The sequence below is a fragment of the Oncorhynchus gorbuscha genome, linkage group LG26, assembly GCF_021184085.1.
Source record: "Oncorhynchus gorbuscha isolate QuinsamMale2020 ecotype Even-year linkage group LG26, OgorEven_v1.0, whole genome shotgun sequence".
Taxonomy (NCBI): Eukaryota; Metazoa; Chordata; class Actinopteri; order Salmoniformes; family Salmonidae; genus Oncorhynchus; species Oncorhynchus gorbuscha.
Genome location: NC_060198.1, coordinates 39489329 through 39515130, shown reverse-complemented (window position 1 = coordinate 39515130; position 25802 = coordinate 39489329). Strand labels below are relative to the sequence as shown.

Genomic DNA, 25802 nt, shown 5'->3' with positions numbered 1-25802 from the left:
AGTACAGTAAATAATAGTTGAGTATAGTCCAGTACAGTAAAATACAGTAAATAATAGTTGAGTATAGGTCAGTACAGTACAGTAAATAATAGTTGAGCATAGTTCAGTACAGTACAGTACAGTAAATAATAGTTGAGTATAGTCCAGTACAGTCCAGTACAGTAAATAATAGTTGAGTATAGTCCAGTACAGTAAATAATAGTTGAGTATAGTCCAGTACAGTACAGTAAATAATAGTTGAGTATAGTTCAGTACAGTACAGCACAGTAAATAATAGTTGAGTATAGTCCAGTATAGTACAGTACAGTAAATAATAGTTGAGTATAGTTTAGCACAGTACAGTACAGTAAATAATAGTTGAGTATAGTCCAGTATAGTACAGTACAGTAAATAATAGTTGAGTATAGTTCAGTACAGTACAGTAAATAATAGTTGAGTATAGTTCAGTACAGTACAGTACAGTAAATAATAGTTGAGTATTGTCCAGTACAGTAAATAATAGTTGAGTATAGTCCAGTACAGTACAGTACAGTAAATAATAGTTGAGTATAGTCCAGTACAGTACAGTAAATAATAGTTGAGTATAGTCCAGTACAGTACAGTACAGTAAATAATAGTTGAGTATAGTCCAGTACAGTACAGTAAATAATAGTTGAGTATAGTCCAGTACAGTACAGTAAATAATAGTTGAGTATATTCCAGTACAGTACAGTACAGTACAGTACAGTACAGTACAGTACAGTACAGTACAGTACAGTACAGTACAGTACAGTACAGTAAATAATAGTTGAGTATAGTCCAGTACAGTCCAGTACATAATAGTTGAGTATAGTTCAGTACAGCACAGTACAGTAAATAATAGTTGAGTATAGTTCAGTTCAGTACAGTAAATAATAGTTGAGTATAGTTCAGTACAGTACAGTAAATAATAGTTGAGTATAGTTCAGTTCAGTACAGTAAATAATAGTTGAGTATAGTTCAGTTCAGTACAGTAAATAATAGTTGAGTATAGTTCAGTTCAGTACAGTAAATAATAGTTGAGTATAGTTCAGTTCAGTACAGTAAATAATAGTTGAGTATAGTTCAGCACAGTACAGTACAGTAAATAATAGTTGAGTATAGTTCAGTACAGTACAGTAAATAATAGTTGAGTATAGGTGACTGTGTTACAGGTGGCAGCTGTGCTTTGGTTCCTTTATTAACCATGAGACTGTGCAGACAGAGTGCACCACAGACTAAAGAGGAACTTCCAAACTAAAACTGGAGGATAAAAGCAGCATAACAGAACTTCTCTTTTACAAAACGAGAAGAGGTTTAATGAACGGAGAACAGGAGAAGGCTGCTTCCATCTCACTGACTGCTGTCTGTCTGTGTCTTTGTAAATGTTCTCTTTAATTGAGGCCCTCATTATCACCATCTCCTCTCTCCTACAGACATTACACCCACGGATCCCAATCTCCAGCTAGCATCTCAGCATCCATTTAGTCTTTTTCAACTTGTCACCAATCTTGCATACACTCCAAAAGGGTACATCGGCTGTCCCCATAGGAGAACCCTTTGGGGTTCCACGTAGAACCCTCTGTGGAAAGGGTTTTTACATCAGTAACCAAAAGGGTTCTCCTATGGGACAACCGTATAACCCTTTTTTTGGTTCTAGATAGCACCTTTTTTTCTAAGAGTGTAGGCACTTCCTTCCTGTCTTCTGAATTCAGTGTGTATTGCTACACTGTCTCTTCCTTATTGATTTAAGGGCTGTTGAACAATGTCATTATCAAGTCATCATACATTCCTCAACCTGATGTTAAAACTGCACATGCAAATTAGGAATTTAAAGTGGCCTGTTTTACAGTTAGAGGTTTGCTCTACTGGGAATTGCCTGCCTTGAGGGCATCATTATGTTGTTGTATTGACTCTGTGATAAAGACCTACTGAGCTTCTGGACATCAAGGTTAATACTGTACACAAAAGGACTGTTACTTAAAAGTATTAGTTCTTTGTCTAGCTAATACAGATTAGAACAAGGTTAGATTGTTCTGTGGCACCTTTGACAACTTTACCCCCCTCATGTCTATCAAGCTGACAGAACACAGCTATGAGGAAGTTATGAAAAGTGCAAACTACATACAATAACCTCATCGCTAAGAGTATGACAACCAAATTGAGATTAAAAAGTACATACATTCCACATTACTGCAGCTCCCACGTGCAATATGAAACGAATTCATTTTAGAAAAAAAACAGAAATTGTCTCTTGACACAAGAATGTGTAGTACAATAAACAGAGAAAAAATCATCTCCCAATTAACAGACAATTGAAAGAATGCTAAATAGAGTTTTTCTAAATGTCCACTTTTTAACACACCCAAATCCAAGTAGCCTACCAGTTGTTGAACTGCGCGCATACATAATTTAAAGAACTTACCCATCTCCAACCACCACACACTTGATGGCTTGCATTTTCCAGGGGCTGATTTAACAACTTGTGAGTTTACACTTAGTAGGCAAGACAACAATGTAGAATCAGGTACAGTACAGGAAATACGTTTGCCTATCTTATCTTACCCACCACCTCGACTCTCGCGTTTACTCTTGCGCAGAACAGTTGAATGCAGCGAAGTTTATCATTGGGTCTACTGAAGCACATCTCTCATAGCAGGAAGTTGGCCTATGTGAAACTGTAATATTAATGTCCTTCAAATTTGATTAACAAAATGCTCAGTGAAGCTTTCAGAAGCTGACATTATGACTCCCACTGACATTTGAGCATATCTAGGCTATGACTTTATTGTCCCAACGCGAACACACTTTTTTTCACCTAGGCTATGACAGTGTTATGCACTTCCGTTTTATTTTCACTAGATGGTGCCCTATATCAAGAAACTGGGCGCAGCGTTTGATAAGTAGCCTATACTCACACAAGTTATATAAACGGAGGACAACTAGCCTTTACTCACAGAAGTTCTATGTTTATTGTTGCAGAAATCTGTAAATGAACATGAAAAATATGAAAAGGCTGCTTTTAGGCCTAGCTAAGAAGTAGTCAGTGAATTATATAATTTCACCTTTGATGCCTAGGGGTGCGTTCATAAAATTTGCTCTTGTTATCTTTTCCGATTTCAGACCACTCGTCTGAGTGTGCAGTAGTGCAGAATAACTGATGAATTTACGAACGTGCATCACCCTTTGAATATGACCGGTTTGGGCAACAACAAAAAAACGTAATTAAATTGTTGCAATCAGCACAGTTAGTCGCGAACGCTCGAGAAAACATGAAAACAGCCTCACCAGCTCTGCTAGGGCGAGTAAAATGGTCAGATTGAGTGTTCTCTCGTTCATGTCTGGAAGTAGCCAGCAAGCTAGCCAACTTGAGCCTATTAGCTTGGGTGCTTGACTGCCATTGTGAGGTCAGAACACTCGGATCAACCCTACTCCTTGGCCAGAGCGTCCAGTGTGCGCTTTGAACGCCCCTCCCCCCAAGAGCGAAACAAACGCACTCTGGCACTCCAGAGTGTATTTACAAATGCACTCACAGTTTTGAGTTGTGCAAGTCTGGGCATGGTACTTGACTTGAGGCTCACAAGTGGCTTCCACCCCTGCCTGAAGCACTCTTCCCATCTACTGTACATGTCTACATGAGTGTTGTCAGAACGTAATTACTCTCTCATGACCTCATACATCTATTTATGAAGGTAAGCAATTGGTTGATCTATTAGTCTCCCCAGAGTTTCAATCTGTGGTTGTTTGAGTTCAGCACAAGGGATTTTCAAATGGCTTAAGGTCACTTATGTTGAATACATATTTACACTGACTGCTGAATAATGATGGATATTGTGCATTAGATCTACCTCGAATTGCACACACACACACACACACACACACACACACACACACACACACACACACACACACACACACACACACACACACACACACACACACACACACACACACACACACACACACACACACACACACACACACACACACACACACACACACACACACACACACACCTCTTTACTTGTACAGTATATCAGTAACAGCACTGACTTTAGGTGGTCAGTTCATTCTGTTTTGAGGATGCTATTGACGCTGTAGCTCATGTCCTTCTTGCAGTAGGCTACATGACTTCAACACTGACACATGTTTCCTGTATAGTCACAGTCGCTCTCCAACACCTCCAACATGGGCAGCCAAAGAAAAGACAGCTTCCTCTGGGGAAAAGGTCAGGTTTTTACGTTTTACAGTCCATTTTGCAATTTAACAACATCCCTAATTAGGCTATATTATCTGGGGATTAACACCATGAACAATACATGAGTGTCTTTATGTAAGATGATGAAGTGTTGAAGTGTCAGTAGACAATGGGGGTTTGACTTGTTGCTGTGAATATCTTACTTGAGAAATGAAAATGAAATACACTAATAAGAAAGTGTACTGATATAGTACCTGGTACTATAAGGTACTGATATAGTACCTGTCTTCACAATAGATATTCACTACCGTCTACAGTGACTATTGTGCTTTCAGTCTCTTTACCTTGACCTATATACACTGTGGTATAAAGTCAGCAGTGTCCAACGGATTCAAATGGTTTGTTTTGATCACTTTTACCACAGTGATGAATGTTATTCACTTTATTGTAGCATCGCCTGACTTTATAGAGACAAATTGTTGTCATATAGCCTTTATATACCTCAAGTTCTCATTACTGACTATCAAGTAACGTTCAGAGGTGTTGTTCACAGTATAGTGTTCAACAATCTAATTGCCAAGATAGATGGAGTTTGGTGATGTTGTATTGTCTAGTTAATGTTGTGTTGTCGAGTTATAATGTTGTATTGTCTAGTTATAATGTTGTATTGTCTAGTTATAATGTTGTATTATCTAGTTAATGTTGTGTTGTCGAGTTATAATGTTGTATTGTCTAGTTATAATGTTGTATTGTCTAGTTATAATGTTGTATTATCTAGTTAATGTTGTGTTGTCGAGTTATAATGTTGTATTGTCTAGTTATAATGTTGTATTGTCTAGTTATAATGTTGTATTATCTAGTTAATGTTGTGTTGTCGAGTTATAATGTTGTATTGTCTAGTTATAATGTTGTATTGTCGAGTTATAATGTTGTATTTTCTAGTTATAATGTTGTATTGTCTAGTTATAATGTTGTATTATCTAGTTAATGTTGTGTTGTCGAGTTATAATGTTGTATTGTCTAGTTATAATGTTGTATTGTCGAGTTATAATGTTGTATTTTCTAGTTATAATGTTGTATTGTCGAGTTATAATGTTGTGTTGTCGAGTTATAATGTTGTATTATCTAGTTAATGTTGTGTTGTCGAGTTATAATGTTGTATTGTCTAGTTATAATGTTGTATTGTCGAGTTATAATGTTGTATTTTCTAGTTATAATGTTGTATTGTCGAGTTATAATTTTGTGTTGTCTAGTTATAATGTTGTATTGTCTAGTTATAATGTTGTATTGTCTAGTTAAAATGTTGTATTGTCTAGTTAATGTTGTATTGTCTAGTTATAATGTTGTATTGTTAGTTAATGTTGTATTGTCTAGTTAATGTTGTATTGTCTAGTTAATGTTGTATTGTCTAGTTAATGTTGTATTGTCTAGTTAATGTTGTATTGTCTAGTTAATGTTGTATTATCTAGTTATAATGTTGTATTGTCTAGTTAATGTTGTATTGTCTAGTTAATGTTGTATTGTCTAGTTAATGTTGTATTGTCTAGTTATAATGTTGTATTGTCTAGTTATAATGTTGTATTGTCTAGTTAATGTTGTATTATCTAGTTATAATGTTGTATTGTCTAGTTATAATGTTGTATTATCTAGTTAATGTTGTATTATCTAGTTAATGTTGTATTGTCTAGTTAATGTTGTATTGTCTAGTTAATGTTGTATTTTCTAGTTAATGTTGTATTATCTAGTTAATGTTGTATTGTCTAGTTATAATGTTGTATTATCTAGTTAATGTTGTATTGTCTAGTTATAATGTTGTATTATCTAGTTAATGTTGTATTGTCTAGTTATAATGTTGTATTGTCTAGTTATAATGTTGTATTATCTAGTTAATGTTGTATTGTCTAGTTAATGTTGTATTGTCTAGTTATAATGTTGTATTATCTAGTTAATGTTGTATTGTCTAGTTAATGTTGTATTGTCTAGTTAATGTTATATTATCTAGTTAATGTTGTATTGTCTAGTTATAATGTTGTATTATCTAGTTAATGTTGTATTGTCTAGTTATAATGTTGTATTATCTAGTTAATGTTGTGTTGTCGAGTTATAATGTTGTATTGTCTAGTTATAATGTTGTATTGTCTAGTTATAATGTTGTATTATCTAGTTAATGTTGTGTTGTCGAGTTATAATGTTGTATTGTCTAGTTATAATGTTGTATTGTCTAGTTATAATGTTGTATTATCTAGTTAATGTTGTGTTGTCGAGTTATAATGTTGTATTGTCTAGTTATAATGTTGTATTGTCGAGTTATAATGTTGTATTTTCTAGTTATAATGTTGTATTGTCTAGTTATAATGTTGTATTATCTAGTTAATGTTGTGTTGTCGAGTTATAATGTTGTATTGTCTAGTTATAATGTTGTATTGTCGAGTTATAATGTTGTATTTTCTAGTTATAATGTTGTATTGTCGAGTTATAATGTTGTGTTGTCGAGTTATAATGTTGTATTATCTAGTTAATGTTGTGTTGTCGAGTTATAATGTTGTATTGTCTAGTTATAATGTTGTATTGTCGAGTTATAATGTTGTATTTTCTAGTTATAATGTTGTATTGTCGAGTTATAATGTTGTGTTGTCTAGTTATAATGTTGTATTGTCTAGTTATAATGTTGTATTGTCTAGTTAAAATGTTGTATTGTCTAGTTAATGTTGTATTGTCGAGTTATAATGTTGTATTGTCGAGTTATAATGTTGTGTTGTAATAATAATATATAATATATGCCATTTAGCAGACGCTTTTATCCAAAGCGACTTACAGTCATGTGTGCATACATTCTACGTATGGGTGGTCCCGGGGATCGAACCCACTACCCTGGCGTTACAAGCGCCATGCTCTACCAACTGAGCTACAGAAGGACCACAGTTATAATGTTGTATCGTCTAGTTAATGTTGTATTGTCTAGTTATAATGTTGTATTGTCGAGTTATAATGTTGTGTTGTCTAGTTATAATGTTGTATTGTCTAGTTATAATGTTGTATTGTCTAGTTATAATGTTGTATTATCTAGTTAATGTTGTATTGTCTAGTTAATGTTGTATTGTCTAGTTAATGTTGTATTGTCTAGTTAATGTTGTATTGTCTAGTTATAATGTTGTATTGTCTAGTTAATGTTGTATTGTCTAGTTAATGTTGTATTGTCTAGTTAATGTTGTATTGTCTAGTTAATGTTGTATTGTCTAGTTAATGTTGTATTGTCTAGTTATAATGTTGTATTGTCTAGTTATAATGTTGTATTGTCTAGTTAATGTTGTATTATCTAGTTATAATGTTGTATTGTCTAGTTAATGTTGTATTATCTAGTTAATGTTGTATTGTCTAGTTATAATGTTGTATTGTCTAGTTATAATGTTGTATTATCTAGTTAATGTTGTATTGTCTAGTTAATGTTGTATTGTCTAGTTATAATGTTGTATTATCTAGTTAATGTTGTATTGTCTAGTTAATGTTGTATTGTCTAGTTAATGTTGTATTATCTAGTTAATGTTGTATTGTCTAGTTATAATGTTGTATTATCTAGTTAATGTTGTATTGTCTAGTTATAATGTTGTATTATCTAGTTAATGTTGTATTGTCTAGTTATAATGTTGTATTGTCTAGTTATAATGTTGTATTATCTAGTTATAATGTTGTATTATCTAGTTATAATGTTGTATTATCTAGTTATAATGTTGTATTATCTAGTTATAATGTTGTATTGTCTAGTTATAATGTTGTATTATCTAGTTAATGTTGTATTGTCTAGTTATAATGTTGTATTATCTAGTTATAATGTTGTATTATCTAGTTATAATGTTGTATTGTCTAGTTATAATGTTGTATTATCTAGTTATAATGTTGTATTGTCTAGTTATAATGTTGTATTATCTAGTTATAATGTTGTATTATCTAGTTATAATGATGTATTATCTAGTTATAATGTTGTATTGTCTAGTTATAATGTTGTATTATCTAGTTATAATGTTGTATTGTCTAGTTATAATGTTGTATTATCTAGTTAATGTTGTATTGTTTAGTTATAATGTTGTATTGTCTAGTTATAATGTTGTATTATCTAGTTAATGTTGTATTGTCTAGTTATAATGTTGTATTATCTAGTTAATGTTGTATTGTCTAGTTATAATGTTGTATTGTCTAGTTATAATGTTGTATTATCTAGTTAATGTTGTGTTGTCGAGTTATAATGTTGTATTGTCTAGTTATAATGTTGTATTGTCTAGTTATAATGTTGTATTATCTAGTTAATGTTGTGTTGTCGAGTTATAATGTTGTATTGTCTAGTTATAATGTTGTATTGTCTAGTTATAATGTTGTATTATCTAGTTAATGTTGTGTTGTCGAGTTATAATGTTGTATTGTCTAGTTATAATGTTGTATTGTCGAGTTATAATGTTGTATTTTCTAGTTATAATGTTGTATTGTCTAGTTATAATGTTGTATTATCTAGTTAATGTTGTGTTGTCGAGTTATAATGTTGTATTGTCTAGTTATAATGTTGTATTGTCGAGTTATAATGTTGTATTTTCTAGTTATAATGTTGTATTGTCGAGTTATAATGTTGTGTTGTCGAGTTATAATGTTGTATTATCTAGTTAATGTTGTGTTGTCGAGTTATAATGTTGTATTGTCTAGTTATAATGTTGTATTGTCGAGTTATAATGTTGTATTTTCTAGTTATAATGTTGTATTGTCGAGTTATAATTTTGTGTTGTCTAGTTATAATGTTGTATTGTCTAGTTATAATGTTGTATTGTCTAGTTAAAATGTTGTATTGTCTAGTTAATGTTGTATTGTCTAGTTATAATGTTGTATTGTCTAGTTAATGTTGTATTGTCTAGTTAATGTTGTATTGTCTAGTTAATGTTGTATTGTCTAGTTAATGTTGTATTGTCTAGTTAATGTTGTATTGTCTAGTTAATGTTGTATTATCTAGTTATAATGTTGTATTGTCTAGTTAATGTTGTATTGTCTAGTTAATGTTGTATTGTCTAGTTAATGTTGTATTGTCTAGTTATAATGTTGTATTGTCTAGTTATAATGTTGTATTGTCTAGTTAATGTTGTATTATCTAGTTATAATGTTGTATTGTCTAGTTATAATGTTGTATTATCTAGTTAATGTTGTATTATCTAGTTAATGTTGTATTGTCTAGTTAATGTTGTATTGTCTAGTTAATGTTGTATTTTCTAGTTAATGTTGTATTATCTAGTTAATGTTGTATTGTCTAGTTATAATGTTGTATTATCTAGTTAATGTTGTATTGTCTAGTTATAATGTTGTATTATCTAGTTAATGTTGTATTGTCTAGTTATAATGTTGTATTGTCTAGTTATAATGTTGTATTATCTAGTTAATGTTGTATTGTCTAGTTAATGTTGTATTGTCTAGTTATAATGTTGTATTATCTAGTTAATGTTGTATTGTCTAGTTAATGTTGTATTGTCTAGTTAATGTTATATTATCTAGTTAATGTTGTATTGTCTAGTTATAATGTTGTATTATCTAGTTAATGTTGTATTGTCTAGTTATAATGTTGTATTATCTAGTTAATGTTGTGTTGTCGAGTTATAATGTTGTATTGTCTAGTTATAATGTTGTATTGTCTAGTTATAATGTTGTATTATCTAGTTAATGTTGTGTTGTCGAGTTATAATGTTGTATTGTCTAGTTATAATGTTGTATTGTCTAGTTATAATGTTGTATTATCTAGTTAATGTTGTGTTGTCGAGTTATAATGTTGTATTGTCTAGTTATAATGTTGTATTGTCGAGTTATAATGTTGTATTTTCTAGTTATAATGTTGTATTGTCTAGTTATAATGTTGTATTATCTAGTTAATGTTGTGTTGTCGAGTTATAATGTTGTATTGTCTAGTTATAATGTTGTATTGTCGAGTTATAATGTTGTATTTTCTAGTTATAATGTTGTATTGTCGAGTTATAATGTTGTGTTGTCGAGTTATAATGTTGTATTATCTAGTTAATGTTGTGTTGTCGAGTTATAATGTTGTATTGTCTAGTTATAATGTTGTATTGTCGAGTTATAATGTTGTATTTTCTAGTTATAATGTTGTATTGTCGAGTTATAATGTTGTGTTGTCTAGTTATAATGTTGTATTGTCTAGTTATAATGTTGTATTGTCTAGTTAAAATGTTGTATTGTCTAGTTAATGTTGTATTGTCGAGTTATAATGTTGTATTGTCGAGTTATAATGTTGTGTTGTAATAATAATATATAATATATGCCATTTAGCAGACGCTTTTATCCAAAGCGACTTACAGTCATGTGTGCATACATTCTACGTATGGGTGGTCCCGGGATCGAACCCACTACCCTGGCGTTACAAGCGCCATGCTCTACCAACTGAGCTACAGAAGGACCACAGTTATAATGTTGTATCGTCTAGTTAATGTTGTATTGTCTAGTTATAATGTTGTATTGTCGAGTTATAATGTTGTGTTGTCTAGTTATAATGTTGTATTGTCTAGTTATAATGTTGTATTGTCTAGTTATAATGTTGTATTATCTAGTTAATGTTGTATTGTCTAGTTAATGTTGTATTGTCTAGTTAATGTTGTATTGTCTAGTTAATGTTGTATTGTCTAGTTATAATGTTGTATTGTCTAGTTAATGTTGTATTGTCTAGTTAATGTTGTATTGTCTAGTTAATGTTGTATTGTCTAGTTAATGTTGTATTGTCTAGTTAATGTTGTATTGTCTAGTTATAATGTTGTATTGTCTAGTTATAATGTTGTATTGTCTAGTTAATGTTGTATTATCTAGTTATAATGTTGTATTGTCTAGTTAATGTTGTATTATCTAGTTAATGTTGTATTGTCTAGTTATAATGTTGTATTGTCTAGTTATAATGTTGTATTATCTAGTTAATGTTGTATTGTCTAGTTAATGTTGTATTGTCTAGTTATAATGTTGTATTATCTAGTTAATGTTGTATTGTCTAGTTAATGTTGTATTGTCTAGTTAATGTTGTATTATCTAGTTAATGTTGTATTGTCTAGTTATAATGTTGTATTATCTAGTTAATGTTGTATTGTCTAGTTATAATGTTGTATTATCTAGTTAATGTTGTATTGTCTAGTTATAATGTTGTATTGTCTAGTTATAATGTTGTATTATCTAGTTATAATGTTGTATTATCTAGTTATAATGTTGTATTATCTAGTTATAATGTTGTATTATCTAGTTATAATGTTGTATTGTCTAGTTATAATGTTGTATTATCTAGTTAATGTTGTATTGTCTAGTTATAATGTTGTATTATCTAGTTATAATGTTGTATTATCTAGTTATAATGTTGTATTGTCTAGTTATAATGTTGTATTATCTAGTTATAATGTTGTATTGTCTAGTTATAATGTTGTATTATCTAGTTATAATGTTGTATTATCTAGTTATAATGATGTATTATCTAGTTATAATGTTGTATTGTCTAGTTATAATGTTGTATTATCTAGTTATAATGTTGTATTGTCTAGTTATAATGTTGTATTATCTAGTTAATGTTGTATTGTTTAGTTATAATGTTGTATTGTCTAGTTATAATGTTGTATTATCTAGTTAATGTTGTATTGTCTAGTTATAATGTTGTATTATCTAGTTAATGTTGTATTGTCTAGTTATAATGTTGTATTATCTAGTTAATGTTGTATTGTCTAGTTATAATGTTGTATTGTCTAGTTATAATGTTGTATTGTCTAGTTATAATGTTGTATTATCTAGTTAATGTTGTATTGTCTAGTTATAATGTTGTATTATCTAGTTAATGTTGTATTGTCTAGTTATAATGTTGTATTATCTAGTTAATGTTGTATTGTCTAGTTATAATGTTGTATTATCTAGTTAATGTTGTATTGTCTAGTTATAATGTTGTATTGTCTAGTTATAATGTTGTATTGTCTAGTTATAATGTTGTATTATCTAGTTAATGTTGTATTGTCTAGTTATAATGTTGTATTATCTAGTTAATGTTATATTATCTAGTTAATGTTGTATTGTGTAATTATAATGTTGTTTTGTCTAGTTAAAATGTTGTATTATCTAGTTAATGTTGCATTGTCTAGTTATAATGTTGTATTGTCTAGTTATAATGTTGTATTGTCTAGTTATATTGTTTCTATTGTGTAATTATAATGTTGTGTTGTCTAGTTATAATGTTGTGTTGTCTAGTTATAATGTTGTGTTGTCTAGTTATATTGTTTTATTGTGTAATTATAATGTTGTATTGTCTAGTTATAATGTTGTATTGTGTAGTTATATTGTTTTATTGTGTAGTTATAATTTTGTATTGTCTAGTTATAGTGTTGTGTTGTCTAGTTATAATGTTGTATTGTGTAGTTATATTGTTTTATTGTCTAGTTAATGTTGTGTTGTCTAGTTATAAGGTTGTGTTGTATAGTTATAATGTTGTATTGTCTAGGTATAATGTTGTGGTGTCTAGTTATAATGTTGTGTTGTCTAGTTATAACCTGAAAAGGGAGTAATGAATATCCCTCATCTAAAAACCGTGAGAAGCTGTTATGAGGACAAGACTAGAGCAGATCACTTACTAATGGACATTACTGGGGCTCATTCTATAAAAAGCTGAAGTTCAGCAGTTATATTTAGCTAGTGCTGAGAAGTGCAGTATGTTGAGTTACTGTATGCTAGGGTTGGTGTGAGGGTGTTTGTCAAGGCACATCTCTGACACCTTTGATATGTTCAGTGTATACAGGAAGATGTCTCAATTAGGTCTCAGGGGTTTTGTCCGACTGCTTCATTTATGCATTGGATGATAATGATGGTTTCATCTGTATGTTTGTTTTTGTGTGTAATCAATTATACAGCTTCCACAATGCTTAGCTCAATGGAGAGGCAGGAGATAGACACCACGCAGTTTCATAAGAGTGACCTATTAGATGACATTCAGGTACAGTAAATCATCCTCTCAACCAGGGCTCGTTTTTCTACAGTCAAAATGCTTTCTGAAACTGCATTTTGCCAGAATAAAACTAACTGTATTGTGGCATTACCTACAACAGTTATTACATTCACAAAAGCCTCCCTCAAAAGTTACAACATCTCAGAAACATCCGGTTTTATGTGTAGACTGACCTTGTACCTCTGTATGTGCCAAGGGCTTGAGTCAGCTATGGCTAAAATACCACATATTATCATCTCATCCCTTTGACATCATTTCCCCTTGTGTAGAAGCTGAGGTTGGAGATTGACAGCGTCATGACAGAAATCCACAACATTGAGGCGGACGAGGAGAAGTAAGTTAGAGCTTGCACAATGGCTCATTCGGATAGGTTACCATTGACCAGTAGGCCTCTTCCTCTACGGGAGAGTTAGCTACAGTAACACTTGGCAGTGTGTCGTAGCTTCTTTTGAATCTATCACAGCACAAACACCAGATCAACAATACTCCCTGACATCCATCTTGACAAAGAGGCCCCTCTCACATCTGTGACGTCCTATCCCTCCCTAAGAAAGAAAGGTATGGAGGCATAGCCGCGGGAAGTAGTGATGCAACCCTGCCCGTAAGTGGGCTCTGGGGGTGTTGTCTTCAAGAACAGATTCTGCCCCCCATCTGTAAGGTCCCTCTGTATATGTGTGTTTCCTGTTTCTTCATTAGCAGCTACAGGAATGTGGTAAAACTCTTATATGTCAGCAGTATGAAACACTGAGACATGTTCCGGGCAGGACAACGCCAGCTTCCTTTAATTGTCTCGCTCTCACTGTGTCATCTCTTATGCAGTGGACACTAGTATAACGCCCGTGGGTAAAAGTGGTGTCATTAACCTTTGTCAATATTAACCTTTGTCAAAATATTCTGTTTTGTCTTTATCTCTCTTCAGCAAAAATGTTGTGAGAAACAAGAGGTTCTTATGTGGGAAAAAGAAATTCAACATGGACCATAAAAAGGTGAGATTATTTCACACACTGTAATTAGAGCCCTTAGTTTTTCCTGGTGAGGTTCTCTGGTAAGACAAAGTCATAACATTACTCAATATTGAATAAACTAAACACAAATACATACGGATCAGATATGTGAAATGTGAAGTGCTTCAATTATAGAATTGAAGTAGTAAAGATCTGTATAGTTATCACATCTCTACTGAAGGAGGCTTGCCACAGCTAGAAGTTTAAATAGTTAACTGCAAGATGACAGAACAAATAATCTGTTACAAACGAATGAATGCTGAGCGAGTGACGTGACTTATGTGCAGAAGTGCAACTGTGCGGAGGCAGAGAGAGGGGGAGAGAAAATGAGAGAGAACCACATCCTGTTCCGTGAAGAGGAGCAGAGGCGCACACTCCTGCTCAAACCACAAACAGCCCTCCTTTCCTCTCATCTGACGAGAGGCCAAAGCCATAATATAAAGTCCCCCTTGGCCTGTACGACCACCCTGGAGACAAGCCTGGCCTGTATGACCACCCTGGACACAAGCCTGGCTTGTATGACCACCCTGGAGACAAGCCTGGCCCGTATGACCACCCTGGAGAAAAGACTATATGACCACCCTGGAGAAAAACCTGACCTGTATGACCACCCTGGAGAAACACCTGGCCTGTATGACCACCCTGGAGAAAAGTCTGGCCTGTATGACCACCCTGGAGAAAAACCTGGCCTGTATGACCACCCTGGAGAAAAGCCTGGCCTGTATGACCACCCTGGAGTAAAGTCTGACCTGTATGACCACCCTGGAGACAAGCCTGGCCTGTATGACCACCCTGGAGAAAAGCCTGACCTGTATGACCACCCTGGAGAAAAGCCTGGCCTGTATGACCACCCTGGAGACAAGCCTGACCTGTATGACCACCCTGGAGAAAAGCCTTGCCGGTATGACCACCCTGGAGACAAGTCTGTCTTGTATGACCACCCTGGATACAAGCCTGGCATGTATGACCACCCTGGAGAAAAGTCTGGCCTGTATGACCACCCTGGAGAAAAGCCTGATCTGTATGACCACCCTGGAGAAAAGTCTGGCCTGTATGACCACCCTGGAGAAAAGCCTGATCTGTATGACCACCCTGGAGAAAAGCCTGGCCTGTATGACCACCCTGGAGACAAGCCTGTATGACCACGCTGGAGAAAAGCCTGACCTGTATGACCACCCTGGAGAAAAGCCTGGCCTGTATGACCACCCTGGAGAAAAGCCTGACCTGTATGACCACCCTGGAGAAAAGTCTGGCATATATGACCACCCTGGAGAAAAGCCTCCGTCAATCACTCCTGAGTTCCATCAATCACTCCTGGGCTGCAGTCACCTATCCGGACCCGTTTTACTGCCTACGCGGAGCCCCACCGGGTCTTCACAACTGGACTGCCGACGTTATCTACCCGAAGGAGTTATCCGGCTGGCTCCTCCGTCGCAACGTTACCTGAACGCCCATCTGCGGCCTGCTAACCGTTAGCTTACTTATCGGCTGCTATCTGAATAGACAATCGGACAATTTATTTATTTATTTTTATTATTATTATGTTTTCTTCTTGGGCCTCTATAACTATATCTATTGTTTTTATTTTTGTTGTTGTTGTGTGATTTGGATTAATCCCCTCTACCACACGGAACCCCACTAATCTACTGACGGAACGCAAGAGGTGGCTAATAACAGACCTCCATCCTATGCTAGCTTGCTACCGATGGCCTGGCTAGCTGTCTAAATCGCTGTGACCCCCAACCAACCTCTCCACTCACTGGACCCCTTTTGATCACTCAACTAAGCATGCCTCTCCTTAATGTCAACATGCCTTGTCCATTGCTGTTCTGGTTAGTGTTTATTGTCTTATTTCACTGTAGAGCCTCTAGTCCTGCTCACTATACCTTATCCAACCTATTAGTTCCACCACCCACACATGCAATGACATCTCCTGGTTTCAATTATGTTTCTAGAGACAATATCTCTCTCTTCATCACTCAATACCTAGGTTTACCTCCACTGTATTCACATCCTACCATACCTTTGTCTGTACATTATACCTTGATGCTATTTTATCGCCCCCAGAAACCTCCTTTTACTCTCTGTTCCAGACGTTCTAGACGACCAATTCTTATTGCTTTTAGCCGCACCCTTATTCTACTCCTCCTATGTTCCTCTGGCGATGTAGAGGTGAATCCAGGCCCTGCAGTGCCTAGCTCCACTCCTATTCCCCAGGCGCTCTCTTTTGACGACTTCTGTAACCGTAATAGCCTTGGTTTCATGCATGATAACATTAGAAGCCTCCTCCCTAAGTTTGTTCTATTCACTGCTTTAGCACACTCTGCCAACCCGGATGTTCTAGCTGTGTCTGAATCCTGGCTTAGGAAGACCACCAAAAATTCAGAAATTTAAATTCCAAACTACAACATTTTCAGACAAGATAGAACTGCCAAAGGGGGCGGTGTTGCAATCTACTGCAGAGTTCTGTCCTACTATCCAGGTCTGTACCCAAACAATTTGAACTTCTACATTTAAAAATCCACCTCTCTAAAAACAAGTCTCTCACCGTTGCCGCCTGCTATAGACCACCCTCTGCCCCCAGCTGTGCTCGGACACCATATGTGAACTGATTGCCCCCCATCTATCTTCAGAGCTCGTGCTGCTAGGCGACCTAAATTGGAACATGCTTAACACCCCAGCCATCCTACAATCTAAACTTGATGCCCTCAATCTCACACAAATTATCAATGAACCTACCAGGTACCTCCCCAAAGCCTTAAACACGGGCACCCTCATAGATATCATCCTAACCAACTTGCCCTCTAAATACACCTCTGCTGTCTTCAACCAAGATCTCAGCGATCACTGCCTCATTGCATGCATCCGTAATGGGTCAGCGGTCAAACGACCTCCACTCATCACTGTAAAACGCTCCCTGAAACACTTCAGCGAGCATGCCTTTCTAATCGACCTGGCCGGGGTATCCTGGAAGGATATTGATCTCATCCCGTCAGTAGAGTATGCCTGGATATTTTTTTAAATGCCTTCCTAACCATCTTAAATAAACATGCCCCATTCAAGAAATTTAGAACCAGAAACAGATATAGCCCTTGGTTCTCCCCAGACCTGACTGCCCTTAACAACACAAAAACATCCTATGGCGTTCTGCATTAGCATCGAACAGCCCCTGTGATATGCAGCTGTTCAGGGAAGCTAGAAACCATTATACACAGGCATTTAGAAAAGCCAAGGCTAGCTTTTTCAAGCAGAAATTTGCTTCCTGCAACACTAACTCAAATAAGTTCTGGGACACTGTAAAGTCCATGGAGAATAAGAACACCTCCTCCCAGCTGCCCACTGCACTGAAGATAGGAAACACTGTCACCACTGATAAATCCACCATAATTGAGAATTTCAATAAGCATTTTTCTACGGCTGGCCATGCTTTCCACCTGGCTACTCCTACCCCGGTCAACAGCACTGCACCCCCAACAGGAACTCGCCCAAGCCTTCCCCATTTCTCCTTCTCCCAAATCCGTTCAGCTGATGTTCTGAAAGAGCTGTAAAATCTGGACCCCTACAAATCAGCCGGGCTAGACAATCTGGACCCTTTCTTTCTAAAATTATCTGCCGAAATTGTTGTCAGCCCTATTTCAAGCCTGTTCCACCTCTCTTTCGTGTCGTCTGAGATTCCCAAAGATTGGAAAGCAGCTGCGGTCATCCCCCTCTTCAAAGGGGGGGGGACACTCTTGACCCAAACTGCTACAGACCTATATCTATCCTACCATGCCTTTCTAAGGTCTTCGAAAGCCAAGTCAACAAACAGATTACCGACCATTTCGAATCTCACCATACCTTCTCTGCTATGCAATCTGGTTTCAGAGCTGGTCATGGGTGCACCTCAGCCACGCTCAAGGTCCTAAACGATATCTTAACCGCCATCGATAAGAAACATTACTGTGCAGCCGTATTCATTGATCTGGCCAAGGCTTTCGACTCTGTTAATCACCACATCCTCATCGGCAGACTCGACAGCCTTGGTTTCTCAAATGATTGCCTCGCCTGGTTCACCAACTACTTCTCTGATAGAGTTCAGTGTGTCAAATCGGAGGGTCTGCTGTCCGGACCTCTGGCAGTCTCTATGGGGGTGCCACAGGGTTCAATTCTTGGACCGAATCTCTTCTCTGTATACATCAATGATGTCGCTCTTGCTGCTGGTGAGTCTCTGATCCACCTCTACGCAGACGACACCATTCTGTATACTTCTGGCCCTTCTTTGGACACTGTGTTAACAACCCTCCAGGCAAGCTTCAATGCCATACAACTCTCCTTCCGTGGCCTCCAATTGCTCTTAAATACAAGTAAAACTAAATGCATGCTCTTCATCTGATCGCTACCTGCATCCACCCGCCTGTCCAACATCACTACTCTGGACGGCTCTGACTTAGAATACGTGGACAACTACAAATACTTAGGTGTCTGGTTAGACTGTAAACTCTCCTTCCAGACCCATATCAAACATCTCCAATCCAAAGTTAAATCTAGAATTGGCTTCCTATTTCGCAACAAAGCATCCTTCACTCATGCTGCCAAACATACCCTTGTAACACTGACCATCCTACCAATCCTCGACTTTGGCGATGTCATTTACAAAATAGCCTCCAATACCCTACTCAACAAATTGGATGCAGTTTATCACAGTGCAATCCGTTTTGTCACCAAAGCCCCATATACTCCCACCATTGCGACCTGTACGCTCTCGTTGGCTGGCCCTCGCTTCATACTCGTCGCCAAACCCACTGGCTCCATGTCATCTACAAGACCCTGCTAGGTAAAGTCCCCCCTTATCTCAGCTCGCTGGTCACCATAGCATCTCCCACCTGTAGCACACTCTCCAGCAGGTATATCTCTCTAGTCACCCCCAAAACCAATTCTTTCTTTGGCCGCCTCTCCTTCCAGTTCTCTGCTGCCAATGACTGGAACGAACTACAAAAATCTCTGAAACTGGAAACACTTATCTCCCTCACTAGCTTTAAGCACCAACTGTCAGAGCAGCTCACAGATTACTGCACCTATACATAGCCCACCTATAATTTAGCCCAAACAACTACCTCTTTCCCAACTGTATTTAATTGATTTATTTATTTTGCTCCTTTGCACCCCATTATTTTTATTTCTACTTTGCACATTCTTCCCTTGCAAAACTACCAGTCCAGTGTTTTACTTGCTATATTGTATTTACTTTGCCACCATGGCCTTTTTTTGCCTTTACCTCCCTTCTCACCTCATTTGCTCACATTGTATATAGACCTGTTTATACTGTATTATTGACTGTATGTTTGTTTTACTCCATGTGTAACTCTGTGTCGTTGTATCTGTCGAACTGCTTTGCTTTATCTTGGCCAGGTCGCAATCGTAAATGAGAACTTGTTCTCAACTTGCCTACCTGGTTAAATAAAGGTGAAATATGACCACCCTGGAGAAAAGCTTGACCTGTATGACCACCCTGGAGAAAAGCCTGGCCTGTATGACCACCCTGGAGACAAGCCTGGCCTTATAACCACCCTGGAGAAAAGCCTGGCATGTATGACCACCCTGGAGACAAGCCTGGCATATATGACCACCCTGGAGAAAAACCTGACCTGTATGACCACCCTGGAGAAAAGGCTGGCCTGTATGACCACCCTGGAGAAAAGCCTATGTTTGTGTGCAGAGGCTAGAGATCCAGTCAAGCAGACCATTGGTTTCTTTAGCCGGAAGCTCCACATTGTTTAGATACAAGAAGATATATTACTTCCGGTGTCTCTCTCAGAATGGCAGACAATGCATACAGAATATTTCATATGAGCATGACCACTACTGCACATCACAGTGCTTTGGACCTCATTATGATTTCTGCATTTTTTAAATTCCACATACATGTATGCGTTAATGCATTCATATCTTCCAAGTTCATTGACTTGTCATGGCCTCTTCCCCCAGGGTATTCAGTACCTGGTTGACAATGACCTGTTGGAGTGGACAGCGGAGGCAGTGGCTGAGTTCCTATACAAAGAGGAAGGACTGAACAAGACAGCCATTGGGAACTTTTTAGGAGAGAGGTACACAATGCTTCTGAACATGACCAGGATAATGATGGCTATGTTGATGGGGATAATGATGACTGTAATAACCACTCATTATCTAAATAATCTCCATATCACTGATTTGACTCTTGTTTGTGTTCATGCAGGGAGGAAATGCACCTTCAAACTCTGAAAGCCTTTGTAGAACTACACGAGTTCTCCGACCTGAATCTGGTGCAGGCACTGAGGTTAGTGCTGCACTACACTGGTGTATCTCTTACACTCATATATTATCATTATTATATTCATTTCCACAGTAAATCCTGTCTGATCCCTGTCTGTTCCTTGGCTCATCCCTGTAGGCAGTTCCTGTGGAGTTTCCGTCTCCCTGGAGAAGCCCAGAAGATTGATAGGATGATGGAGGCATTCGCTACACGCTACTGTGACTGTAATGCAGGGGTCTTCCAGTCAACAGGTACTGTACAGTACTGTAGTGCACAGGAACCAGCCTCCTCTACCATGCTGCTGACTCCCTACATTGACAGATGAGCAAGACAGATGGGGAGGGAGTTGAGGAGTACATTTTGAGGCATATTCAAATCATTTCACAAAGGTGATGCTGATTAAGGATGCAAATACATATCATTGACCAAACAGTAAGGAAATGTGTGGGTGTTTCAAACAGACACCTGCTACATCCTGTCCTTTGCCGTCATCATGCTGAACACCAGTCTCCATAACCCCAACGTGAAGGACAAGCCCACTCTGGAGCGCTTCTTCAGTATGAACAGAGGCATCAACAACGGGGGTGACCTGCCCAACGACCTGCTCATGGTGAGGCTTCAGGGGTCAGAGGTCAGGAGTTAACTCCACTCTCAGAATGTGACCCTTATTTGGTTGTTGTTGTCTGTAGCTGTAGCTAACTCTCATCTACTACCCCATTAAATCCAGAAACTCTATGAGAGCATTCGGAACGAGCCGTTCAAAATTCCAGAGGATGATGGGAACGACCTCACACACACCTTCTTCAACCCGGACAGAGAGGGTTGGCTGCTCAAAATGGGTGAGATGATTAGCAATATAACTAGCTGAGAGGGAATTGTCTTATAATTGTGCCATTACCAAGCATTAAAAATAAGCTTACCACAGAATGATCTGATTTCCTTTATGGAGCTTGTTGGATGGAGAGTTTTATGATTAAACATTTTATTTGTGTAATGAAATGTAAACTTTTCCTCTCTGCAGGAGGAAGGGTGAAAACATGGAAGAGGCGGTGGTTTATTTTGACAGACAGCTGTCTGTACTACTTTGAGTATACCACAGTGAGTATACTATACCCCCAACTTTGTCATAGGGTTTGCCAGTAATGTAATTTAGGATAAAGGATGGTAGTAGTTACTGCTAAGTGATAGTTCTTGACCAAAGCATCTCTCTCTCCTCCTCCCTCAGGATAAAGACCCCATAGGGATCATTCCCCTTGAGAACCTCTGTGTAAGAGAGATAGAAGACTCTACCAAACAGGTACAGTGTATTCCACTGACTGCATACTTCTGTCTAAGGTTTATGGCAGTGCCACCTGTTCTATGGTGTTTCAGTCTCATAGTCTGTGCAGAAGTCACATTTACAGAAGCTACTCTCTTAGCTGTCACGGCACTGTATGACTCATAGCCTCCGTATGACTCATAGCCTCCGTATGAGAAAGGAATGTTTTAACTGGAAGATTAGGAGTAATTAGACCAATATACTATGGGATCATTTCCTTTTAAAAAATGAAGTTATTACCAGTAATTTGGCTTGGGCAGGTGTTTTGTGAACATTTGTATGCATGTGTGTGCTTCTTTGTGAGCAGTATTGTCTAGAGATCTACAACCCCAGAGGGCAGAAGATCAAGGCGTGCAAGACAGAGAACGGAGGCAGGGTGGTGGAGGGGAAACACCAGTCCTACAGGATGAGTGCAGCCACAGCAGATGAGAGAGATGACTGGATAGGCTCCATCAGGTCAGACACCTCAACCCAGGCTTAACACATACCTGTACTACACGCCATACACTTCACACATGACATCCCAAATGACAGTAGGACACAACTGGCAATCAATAGGATAAAGTGAACTTGATGATGATTATCATTTGGACACTTGTCTTATTCTTCTCTCTGTCTTTCCCTCAGAGCAAGTATCACCAAGGATCCCTTCTATGACCTGGTGTCATTACGCAAGAGGAAAGTCATCTACAACAACAATGCTTCACAGGACTGAGACATCAGACATGATATAAAGCATCATGGGAATTGAGCCCGTTAATGATCTGTGGAGGTCCCTCTCCGTAGCAGAAATGCTTGGAAATGATAGACTGTTCAAGTACATAGACATGGCGCTTAACGTTACAGTGCTTTACAGTACAGCATTAGTGCGATACTGTAACTCAGAATGAAAAAAGATCATTGTGACCTGTGCGTGGTTTAAAGCTGTCAAACCAGAAACTCCCCATACCTCATACTGTAGGTCTAATTTTATGGTTGAAGTTAGAGTCACTCAGTCTGTTCAATTACTAATAGAAAGTGATTTCTGTCAATATTTCTTAGAAATAAGAATTCAAAAGTATGTGAGAGAGAGTTGCAAACGAAAATAAGTGTGTAGCACTGTAAGAATAATGCATCATTCTATAAGGACAGATTTGAACATGTAATGTATAACACAAAGTTACTAAAATGTAGTTGTATATAGTTCTAGTTGATTCTGTACGATGAGCATAGAACAAAGGAACTATCAGGTAAGCATTACGGAAATGCTCCACCTTTTCACCTTGCACCAGGCTCAGAGATTTCAGTTCCTAGTAAGCCTCTGTACTACGAGCCTTTTCCTCTCCTAAGCCTATAGAATTGCTGATACGTGGACACAAAACTTCAACACAGATTCAGTGTTGCGAAGTTCTTCCATTGCCTTAGAGGCATTGTATAAATATTTTTTTAAATATGTATGGATTTATTTTTCAACTCCTAACATACGTATTTTGTAAATACTGTATTATAATAGAAAGTTATTTTGCACATTGCCTTTAAAGTACAGACAGTGATAATACACACGTGCATGCCTTAATACATGCCTTAACAATGTTGAATTGTCACGCCCTGACCTTAGTTATCTGACCTTAGTTATCTTTTCTTTATTATTTTGGTTAGGTCAGGTTGTGACGAGGGTGGTACGTGTGTTTTTCTTGTCTAGGGTTTTTGTACATCTATTGGGTTTTGGTTTGTCTAGGGAAATGTAGGTCTATGGTGGACTGAATTGGTTCCCAATCAGAGGCAGCTGTTTATTATTGTCTCTGATTGGGGATCCTATTTTGGTTGCCATTTTCCATTTTGGTTTTGTGGGTTATTGTCTGTGTAGTTGCATGTCAGCATTCGTGTGTATAGCTTCACGTTATGACGAAATTGACATGAATAAATAATACATGCATATTTTATTATAAATATGTGTGTACTTTCACAACAGATGACAGATAGTAGCAGATTATAATTACATCAAACGGGCCTAAAAAGCAGGGCTGAAGACCTTTCTCTTCAGGAGGGCTCTATGTTGATTGCGCTGCTCATTGGTTTCATTGTCCCTTGTGGCGTCAGCTGTGTTCTTTGTGTCAGTTCCCTGTCCATTTTATATTTATTCTGTATAATGAAATGCACTTTACAAATGTAATACACCTTATTATCATAAATATCTTGGATATATACTGGACAAAAATTTAAACGCAACATATAAAGTGATCGCAGACAAGTTCAAAATGTTCTACATTTTTATTTTCGCAAATTTGTTTACATCCCTGTTAGTGGGCGTTTCTTCTTTGCCAAGATAATCCATCCACCTGACAGGTGGGGCATATCAAGAAGCAGATGAAACAGCATGATCATTACACAGGTGAATCTTGTGCTGCGGACAATTAAAGGCCACTCTAATATATGTTACAAAACACAATGCCACAGATGTTTCAAGTTTTGAGGGAGCGTGCCATTGGCATTTTGACTGCAGGAATGTCCACCAGAGCTGTTGCCAGAGAATTTAATGCTTGTTTCTCTACCATAAGCCGCCTCCAATGCCGTTTTAGAGATTTTGGCAGTACGTCCAACCGGCCTCACAACCACAGACCACGTGTAACCACGCCAGACCAGGACCTTCACCTGCGGGATCGTCTGCGACCAGCCACAGCTGATTAAACTATGGGTTTGCACAACCAAATCATTTCTGGACGAACTGTCAGAAACTATCTTAAGGTAGCTCATCTGCATGCTCGTCATCCTCACCAGGGTCTTGACCTGACTGCAGTTTGGCATCTTAACCAACTTCAGTGGTAAATGCTCACCTTCGATGGCCACTGGCACGCTGGAGAAGTGTGCTCTTCACAGATGAATCCCGGTTTCAACTGTACTGGGGAGATGGCAGACAAGTGTGTATGGCGTCGTGTGGGCACAGTGCCCCATGGTGGCAGTGGGTTTATGGTATGGGCAGGCATAAGCTACAGACAACGAACACGATTGTATTTTTATAAATGTCAATTTGAATGCACAGAGATACCATGACGAGATCCTGGGGCCCATTGTCGTGCCATTCATCCACCGCCATCACCTCATGTTTCAGCAGCATAATGCACGGCCACATGTTACTAGGATCTGTATACAACTCTTGGAAGCTGAAAATGTCCCTGTTCTTCCATGACCTGCATACTAACCAGACATGTCACCCATTGAGCAGGAGTTTGGGACGCTCTGGATTGATGTGTCCAACAGCGTGATCCAGTTCCCATTAATATCCAGCAATTTAGCATAGCAGAGGAGTGGGACAACATTCCACAGGCCACAATCAACAGCTTTAAAAACTATGCGACGGAGTTTTGTCATGCTGCATGAGGCAAATGGTGGTCACACCAGATTTGATGGTTTTCTGATACACACCCTTACCTTTTCTGAAAGGTATCTGTGACTGACATATGCGTATCTGCATTCCCAATCATGTGAAATCCATAGATTAGAGCGTAATGAATTTATTTCAATTGACTGATTTACTTTTATGAACTGTAACTCAGTAAAATCTTTGAAATTGTTGCATGTTTCGTTTATATTTTCTGTTCAGTGTAAAATCTAATTAAGTACAGTTTCAAACCATTTTTATTATTTAGTGATACAAGTTTAATCAACCTGATATTGTTCAACACAAATAAGGAAAAACACAATGATATTATCGAAGAAAACACTATTTGAATTTCTAAAATATCCAGTAGATGGTGCCAGAGTATAATCTGTTGTTGGTTTTCAGTTTTCAATACTAGGTGTCAGAGTTTAATAACCAGTCATCCATATGCTTTATGTCTCCCATGACATGGGGAAATATATTTTAGCAACCCAAATGCACAGCTCCTAATGAAGAAACATTGAATCATGTCAATGTTAATGCGTTTGTTTTTTGCATCATGTGATGAAAGATGCTGTATTTCTCTATTTTGAAAGTTATACATCTTGAAAACATTTTGGGACTATATCAGCAATGGACTAATGAACCAAATTCCTAAATA

At 37.1% G+C, this 25802-nt stretch overlaps 2 protein-coding genes across 3 annotated transcripts in view; one reads left to right on the top strand and one right to left on the bottom strand.

Moving 5' to 3' along the window:
* The window catches only part of LOC124015428 (ras-related C3 botulinum toxin substrate 2), a 22419-nt gene extending 19839 nt beyond the window's left edge, over nucleotides 1-2580 (bottom strand). Inside the window, exon 1 of the mRNA XM_046330610.1 lies at nucleotides 2423-2580. Coding sequence (XP_046186566.1) covers nucleotides 2423-2457 — 35 coding nt within the window. The 5' untranslated portion in view covers nucleotides 2458-2580. The remainder of the gene's footprint in view (nucleotides 1-2422) is intronic.
* A 967-nt stretch (nucleotides 2581-3547) lies between these two features.
* Nucleotides 3548-23735, top strand: LOC124016373 (cytohesin-3-like). 2 transcript variants are annotated; one of them, XM_046331932.1, is made up of 14 exons: nucleotides 3548-3689; nucleotides 4159-4225; nucleotides 13096-13178; nucleotides 13460-13524; nucleotides 14110-14176; nucleotides 20159-20277; nucleotides 20409-20489; nucleotides 20604-20716; nucleotides 20927-21075; nucleotides 21193-21304; nucleotides 21487-21563; nucleotides 21691-21762; nucleotides 22091-22239; nucleotides 22411-23735. In XM_046331932.1, the coding sequence occupies exons 1-14, from the start codon at nucleotides 3684-3686 to the stop codon at nucleotides 22496-22498; spliced, it is 1248 nt and encodes a 415-aa protein (XP_046187888.1). In that variant the 5' UTR covers nucleotides 3548-3683; the 3' UTR covers nucleotides 22499-23735. The 2 variants fall into 2 exon arrangements, with proteins under 2 accessions (XP_046187888.1, XP_046187889.1); XM_046331933.1 differs by having other exon boundaries at nucleotides 3675-3689; nucleotides 4117-4225.
* The last annotated feature ends 2067 nt before the right edge of the window (nucleotides 23736-25802 follow it).